The sequence below is a fragment of the Hipposideros armiger genome, unplaced genomic scaffold (genome assembly GCF_001890085.2).
Source record: "Hipposideros armiger isolate ML-2016 unplaced genomic scaffold, ASM189008v1 scaffold_480, whole genome shotgun sequence".
NCBI classification, from domain to species: Eukaryota; Metazoa; Chordata; class Mammalia; order Chiroptera; family Hipposideridae; genus Hipposideros; species Hipposideros armiger.
The window spans coordinates 771279-779516 of record NW_017731830.1 but is presented as its reverse complement, the minus strand read 5'-3'; the positions used below and the strand labels follow the sequence as shown (position 1 = coordinate 779516).

At 52.7% G+C, this 8238-nt stretch overlaps 1 protein-coding gene across 1 annotated transcript; it reads right to left on the bottom strand.

Moving 5' to 3' along the window:
• Positions 1-346: 346 nt before the first annotated feature.
• On the bottom strand, positions 347-6271 carry ITPRIPL2 (ITPRIP like 2). Its single transcript, XM_019666868.1, has one exon. It carries the CDS (start codon positions 6186-6188, stop codon positions 4590-4592), a length of 1599 nt encoding a protein of 532 aa, XP_019522413.1. The 5' UTR covers positions 6189-6271; the 3' UTR covers positions 347-4589.
• Between the last annotated feature and the right edge of the window lie 1967 nt (positions 6272-8238).

Below are 8238 nucleotides of genomic sequence, written 5' to 3'. Positions count from 1 at the left end.
TAAGAGAGTTCTGGGCAAAATTCTCGAGCTATAAATTAGTCACAGGCCAAGACTTGCATTGGGTTTAGGAGCGTGTGTGGGAGCAGGGGAAGAGGGACGTGGAAGGGGGGCCCAAGGGCAGAAGGTTCTCAGCAAGGAACAAGGACACTCGAGGGCGGGACTCCAGGCTGTCAGCCTACGGGCCTGTGACCTGGAGCTAATTCTGCACCAACGGCGATTCCGGCTTCGCCACACGGGACCAGACGCTGAAAGCAGGTAAGTCTTCTGTAAAGAATCATAAGCCTGTGCAGTCACAGGCTGCCCGCCAGGAAGACGAGGCCCCTCCCCAAATCTGACGTCCAGTCCAGAGGTTTCTACAAGTTCCTTTATTAACAAAGCAAAGTATAAAAGAACAAGGCCGTCAAATGACCCATCTGATTGAAAGTGCAAATTTACTCCAACCTGAAATAGAAAACACGTCGCAGGCCTCGACTGCTGGGGCCTTGGAAATTGGGTGTGATTAAAATGCCTTTTAATCACACGACTGTAGCAGCTGAACTGTAATTAATTAACTCTTTGGTCTCTGTTACTGGAACACAGCATATATGCTATGATGGCAGCCGACACACTGCATCGTAATACACAGTTTGGGGTCAGAATATACATTAAAAATCACAATAAAATAAGAGGAATGTTTTCAAGTCAGGTGGCTCAATCAAGGCACATTTTTTTTTAAAGCAAAAGGTGCTCAAAGTACTCCTGAATATCCGATACTTCAAACACCAGATTATATATAATTTAGCTGCATGTTTCAGTCCTTTCTCTCCGTATAGATAATTGCGTATATCTTCACCCTTCCCCTCCCCACCTTATACTAGCTTTATCCCCACTAAATCAAAGGCTGTGTAGGTGTAAGAAAATAAACAGTAGTGTCTGAGTAACAGACGTGCGATTTAAAAAACATTAAGCTCCACGTGATAACACTGAACGTCTTTCCCTCTCAAGGGACACTGGGAATGTGACTAAGGTTCCTTTTCTCCACCACCGGGGAGGGAAGGTAATAACCTTCCCCACGTGGGTAGGGATGCGTTATGTCTTCAGCATCAAAAGCCACATTTTACAGAAAAAGTGACCTACTCCATGAGGTTAAAAGAGACGCTTAGGAAGCTATGAGGTTACTTCCTTCAGAACGCTAGGATGTCAACTTCGGTGGGAGCAGCCGAGTCTGGGGGGGGACAGGCACATCTGATCAGAGCAGTGTTCTCAGCAGTGGGGAGTGGTAACAAGCCTGAGAAGCTTGGCCCGAAGACCCAGCACCGCTCTTCAGGTGTTCACAGCCATCGGCCACCACTGCCAAGGCACAGGCAAGGATACCACTAAAAAAATTCAGACTTGAAAAATCCGCATAAAATGCAAGGAAAAAAGAAACAAGTTATTCTTCAATCCTTCCTGATGACTCATCTGCAAGCTCCAAAGGAGCCTAGGAGTTTAGCCAGGACTCACCAGGAAGGAAATGTCAAGAACGAATGGGCCTCCAAGTGGTTTGATGGAGGATCTGGCTGCAAAGAACAGCTCCAGGACCGAGGGTCTTTCTGGGAATTGTGAGTCAAGTGTTATCAGTGGCCATGTTAATTTGTTTGGGTTTGTTTCTACAATAAAGCTTAGCTCTGAGAGCTAAAGAAGACTTGAAATATCTCTCCCCCAACTATGTGTCACAACATTATATCCAAAACAATAAATATAACCTTATACATACTTGGGGGGGGGTTAACTGTGTAAGGCAGGGGTCGCAAACTGGTGGCCCACAAGCGCAACCAAATGTTTTGTTTGGCCCACATGGTGTTTTGGACATTTTTAAATGATTGTTTAAAAATCATGAAGTTTCACATAAACAAAAAAAATCCTGATTCCCAGCCCCTCGCTACCTCTTTTCCCTACAGGGAGCCGAGTAATGGCTTGTCCCCCTAAAGACCTGCACAAGCCCTACAACCCACCCACCCCTTCCCTACCTTGCTTCTGTAGGCTACTGAGTTTGCGACCCCTGGTTTGCAATAGCACATACCTAAAACTGTGGTTCCTAACCCAAACCTCTCTCACATCCTCATATGATTTCCATCCCATTTCCCCTTCCCTTCACTTTCATCTTAAGTCCTCCTTTCTGAACCCTTCCGAGTTCTCTTGGTTTGCTCACATTCTCCTTTCTTTCAGCTTCAGTTTGATTTAAAAAAAAAAAAAAAAAAAAAGCATCTCCTAATCTCAGCCCACGAGCATTCCAGGATGGCTCCCAAGACTGGTCAGTGGGAGTCGCTGAAGGGTGTTTCGTGGCAAAATGACTCTGAGTCATTTTTCCCAAACAGTTTCTTTGGGCACTGGCTGGACAATCAATCCTTTTAAAATTTTTTTTAACATGAGCAATTCTGAGCCTTCCTGTATAAGAATATTGCAGATATGACATATGATTCTCTAGTACCAAGTGTACACCAAAAATGTGTACATTTCTGACCAAGAACATGACGAAGCCCTGATAAAATACAGAAGTAAGCTTCATTAAGTGCCTCAGGCAGCCATCACGCCTGGCTAATATGCCGTATTATTTCATTTGTACACAGTACATGTTTAGGATTACGCAACAGTGATCAAAATTGATCGAAATTTCTAAGTTTTGGTTACCATGTACAGAGAACAAATGCTCAGCATGGCATTTAAATAAAACACTAATATTTTAAAAATTCACAAACACAATGCCCCGTTAATTTAAAAAAATAATAAAAATTTAAAATCTTGAGGATGGATGAGGCTTTGGGCAATTAACCTGGAGAAAAAAAAAATAACAAAAACCTACAAGAACACTCTTGTTACCAGATTTAAACTTCAAAACACTATTAAGACCAAAAAAAAAAAGAAAAGGAACCTATCACCTTAGCTAGCAATATTTGGAAAACTCAGCTTTTAAAAATAAGTTTGATAATCCCTCCAAGAGCCTCGCTGCCCACCCCCCACTCCAGCAGACTTAACGACTACAGGGGAAGTCGTGGCTGACTATGAAAACGTTATAAATACATATACATATATATATATATAAAATCTACTTTCTCTTGACATTTATTTTAAAAAGTAATTTTAAGAAAACACTGTGCAGTTTACATCTTTGCAGAAAGTTGGTAGACTTTGCTAAATGTAGTACCTTATGACCTAACACTGACCTCTCAAAAGCTAGGAATAGCCTTTGTGGTATCAAGGGGAACAGTCCCCAAAACCTCAAAGAGAAAGCACAACATTTGCAACCGTTTCTCTTACAGTCCAAGGTTGCGAAGGATGTAAGAAGTCTCTGCAGCTCTGATAACAAGGATTTCCTATAAATCATTTATTCACAATGATTTCTTGCAGTGGCCAAGTAGGTCCTCTACAGAAAGTTTAAGGAGTTCCCTCACAAAATAACTGAGAAATTGAACAATGGCCCTATTCAGGTGGCTCCATCCGGCTTCCAAGTTTTTTACCTTTTACCTTTAAGAGTCTAAGGGACTACATGTGTTAAAAAAAAAAATCCCAAAGTATAACACAGGCACTGGCTGCAGTTTCTATTAGATGAGCATAGAATGGAGCTTTCTAAACTTAAACTGAGATTTAAGTTGATGGATGCAATTGTGGGCTGTTAGAAGTTTAGGAGAAGGAGGGATTTCAGAATGGGCTTTTTTTGGCTACAATATGCACCCAACCCGGTGATATTTCTGCCCAAAGACAAAAAAAGAGCTGACTGCTGACACAGGCTGCCTCCTTCCATCTCCCTGCATCTTTCTCCTCTGCTGACCGATGGGGGAGTCGCTGATCAAGCACAAAGCTGGAGGCACTGACCTACACATCAGCGAAATGCTTGGCAAGACCTGTGCTGAATCCACCTGGCCTCCCTTTCAGATGCAACATTCGGCACCAGCAATTACCACACAGCGAAAGAAGTGATCAAAATAAAGTGCTATCTGCTCTGGAAGTTTCTCTAACCAACTCTTGATTGCCTCTTAACCTGTGTGACTTCGTCACGATCCCATCAGACACCCGTGATTGCACCATTTAAAAAATACATCAATATTAATCTCAATAGTGGAAACGATGTTCCTCAGAACCATAGCCCCTAGAACAGAACTTCAATTCCAGTTGGAGATATTCTGATTTTTAAAAAAAGACAATCGGGAAACCAGGACCTAGCAAGTAGTTAAAAAAAATCAGCTGCTTTAAACCTGGGGGCCAGAGAGATCTGTGTCTCAAAAACCGACAAAGGAAACTGAAGCTAGTTTTTGCTTCCTTTACTGGACTTCTCTAAAAGCAGCGGATCCTTACAGAATCGTTCCACACAAGCCAAAATGTGGACCAGCTCAGCTGCGGCTGTTGGATGTCTTTCCGCAGCCTGCCTAGGACACTCTGGTGGGCCTGAAGATGCCACTGCACTGGCTTGAGGAGCCAAGGGTGATATTTAAGCCACCAAATGTCATGCTCCGTCCAAACTTCCCAACACCTGCTCATCTTCCTTGTGTGAAATTGGCTTCATTGCCATCCCCACCCCCACCCGGTGGGAGAAGCTTTAGGAGCATCAGGCCAGGTAGGGGTGCTGTCACTGTTCATGGTTCATCTTTAGGGAACTCCTGGGTGCGCTGACTCCGGGGTGGGGGACACATGGCAAGGTAACGGGGACCCCCATAGGCTCGGAGAAGCTGGGGAAGCCTTCGCCAAGTGGACAGCAACCGTGCCGCCGCAAGCTCACGGGAGTGCCTGTCAAAAGCAGCCAGAAGGTCGACTGGGGCAGCTTCACGCAGTACCTTGGGCAGTGGGCCTACCTCGGCGGCGGTCCCGTAAGAGCCCAGGACGCAGTGGAAGAGGGTCTGGCGTCCCAGGAGGCAGCCCCTAAGGAACTGCACTAACTCTTCCAAGCGCCTGACCAGGTGCACCTCGTCCCAGCCTTGCTCCACTGCCCTCTCGCGCAGCAGCACCGCCAGCAGCGCCGTCTTGAGCACATACGAGGACAGGATTCGCCCCCACTGGGCGGCGGCCATCGGGTCCAGCCCACGGGCGCCCAGGTCTCGCAGGGCTTTAAGCAACTGCAGGTACTTGAGGTAGCAGGCACCTGGAGGGGCCCGTTCCTGTAGCGAGCCCAGCAGCTTCTGCTCCTGGCGCGACGTGTTCACGCTCCACAGTGCATCGGCGCGCAGGCCTCCCGGGAGCTCCGACAGGGGCCCGACTGGCGAAGGGGCCAGTGGTGGTGCCACGAGGAAGACGCCGTCGCCCAAATGGACGGCGGGGATGAGACGCACGGCCATGGAGAGGCGGCAGCAGCCGTAATCGGTGCGGCAGGGCAGGATGTGCAGAGTGGGAGGCTGCTCCAGGCCGCCAGGGGTCAGGCTGACCCGACAGCGACCCTCCAGGCTGTAGCGCACGGTGGCCAGGGAGCGCTGCAGGTGCGACTGGAACCAGCGCAGCACCAGGGTGGCTGAGAGGTGGCGCCGCCCACGCACATCCACGCAGAAGCCGTCAGCGAAGGGTTTGCAGTCCCGGAGCCAGTGGCCCCCGGAGGCCCCCGGAGGCGCCTTGAGTGCGCACACGAAGCAGCCGCGGAAGGCTGGGGCCAGCGCAGGCTCGGTACCCAGGCTCTGCGGCTCCAGCGCCACCAGCGGCGGCAGGCGCAGGGGCACCAGCACGTCGAAGCCGTCGGGCCGTCGGATTTTATGCTGCTCGTAGGCACTGCCCACCTGGATGAAGTCTCCACGGAAGGCCAAGGCCAGCCCTCCCCCGGGGATGGGGCCAGGGGACCCACGGGCGCGACCAGCCCGCACCAGCTCGCCCACAATCCGGCTCACGTGCGCCTTGCTGTGGCCCAGCACGTGCGGCGACAGGCGCACCTCGTGCTCGTAGTAACTCTCCAGCAGGATGCCGAGGCGAGGCTCTCGAAAGTGTCTTGGCGAGAAAGTGGCCTGGCCCCCCAGGCGGGGAGACCCGGGCAGGAAGCGCTGCCGGACAGCGTGGCGACAGCGCAGGAGGATGTAGCCCAGGAGGAGCAGGGCCGCCACCTTGAGCAGCGGGAAGCCGCCATCCGGGCCGTCGGGGGGCTCGGCCCGGGCACCCCCGCTGCCCCGCAGGACATGGTAGAGGCACACGAGGGCCGTGCACAGGCCGGTCACCAGGGGCCAGAAGACGCGCAGGTTGAGGGTGTAGTGCACCGACATGCCGGGCGCCCGGGCGGCCCAGGGCGCGAGCCCCGGCGGCGCGACCGGCCCAGCATGCGCGCAGCGCCCCGGCAGCGCCGCTGTCCCGGTCTCCTTCGCCTCCGCGGCGGCTCCCCCCTTGCAGGGTCGGGGGAAGCCGCCTTCCAGCTCGGCCTCCTCTCCCAGCTCAAGTTCTCCTTCCAGCTGCGGCCCGCCCAGCGCTCCCGGGCTCGGGGCCGCGCCCTGCGCCGGCCGCGCGCTGAGTCGGGCCCGGCCGCCCTCCCTGCCCCGCGTCCCGGCGCGCTGTCCCGCGGCAAGCTTCGGTCCCACCGGGCTCGCCGCCTACCCTGGGCAGCCCTCCTGACGCCGGACTCGCCCGCCGCTCCCCTTCGCGCTTGTTCCCGTTACTCGGGCTCCGGGAGTTTCCTCTTCCGAGGGGAGGCGAGGCCGCGCCAGCTAGCGGGGAGGAAATGCCGAAGTCTGGAACTGCGCGCCGCGCCGGCGGGCGGGCGGGGTCGGCCCCCCTCCCGGACCTCCGCCTTAAAGCGACGCGCGGGGCGGCGGGAGGGACTTGAGGACGACGCGCTTGGTACTGGCCTCCCCGGGCCACCCCGTCTCCCTCCCCGAAGGCAGGGCTGGGAAGGCCCTGATTCCGGGGCGGCGGCCTTGTCCAGGGCGCTTCGGCGGTGGTGTTCACATGAAGTTGAGAGGAGGAAAGCTCACACCGAGACTGTGCCCCCCAGCAAGTCCTCGTACGTGATCCGGATCACAGGCCCCATCAGGCCGCGGCGGCGCTGTGCTGGAGGCGACGCTGGCCCCGGGGTAAAAGCTCGCCTGCCGCTGTGTGCCGCTTTCTTTTATTCAAAACAATATTTACTGAGCACCCACTATGTGCCAAGCGGGAGGCTGGGAGCTGGGGAAACAGCAGTTGGCGAAACATACAAGTTTTCCTCCCTTCCTAAAGCTTGCAGTCTTAAAAAAAACCAAACAAAAAAACCCCAGAAACCTTAATAAAAGAGAAGGGATCGCAGAAAATGCTCTGAATGAAACAAAACTGTAGGAGGGAGTGAGAAGGTGGGGGTGCCAGGTGGAAGGTGGAGGCTCTCGGGGTGACATTTGGCCTGAGAGCTGAATAAGGGGGAACCAACCTTGGGAGGAATAACTGCCTGCACTGTGCTCATCACCTTGCATATCCACTCACCCCTCACGTTAATCCTATGAAGCTGACACTGTTCTTTTCCCCCATGTTTTAAGGTGAGGATACTGGGGCACAGGCGGGGGGGCTTGCCCAGCCGAGGTCACACAGCTTTAGCAGAGCTGTGCCTGGATCGCAGGCACCTAGCTCCAGAGAAGCCAGAGGTCCCTCCCTCAACTGCTGGGAATTAGTCTGTGGCCTTCTGCAGGACCTACTGAGGGACCTCAGTCCCGGGAAGCTTTGCTTCGTGGCATAACTAGGGAGCACTCCCGGAAATAATCTGGATTTAAAAAATTATCTCTCTTTATGTACACTCATTGCACCTTCCCTGCTCCCACGATCCATTAAGGAGAGCAAGGGTGAATGCAATAAAAATGTCCAGACCCCAGCTGCCGCCTGGGGGTCGGGACTGAGGATGACTCCTGGGTGAAGCACTGAGATTACTCCCAGGAAATCCTGGGTTGAGCCGCTCAGAGCCAAGCAGAACTGCTTTCAGATACCATCTCCACTGGTATTAGCTCTGAGACTTTAGTCTATCCATCAGGATTCTTTGGGTTGCAAGTGGCCGAAACAGCTCAAAAAGGATGGATTGAATCACATTAGCAGAGACAAGGGGATCCTACTTCATCAGGGCCCGATCTACTTCCTCTCCATCCTCTCCTGAGCCTGGCTTTCTTCCAAGCTGGCTGCACACTCTGCTCGCCCCTCTATATATGCCCCCGGCTGCTCTAGCCTCAGTGTCCTCAGAGGAAAAGAGAGCTTTGCTTGCCTGAAAGCTGCAGCAAATGCCACGCCTGGGGACAGCCTTGGGGGACACGCTCCAAGTGACCAAGGGAGAGACTGTACTGATGAGCCTGCCGGGGGTGGTGCTATGGA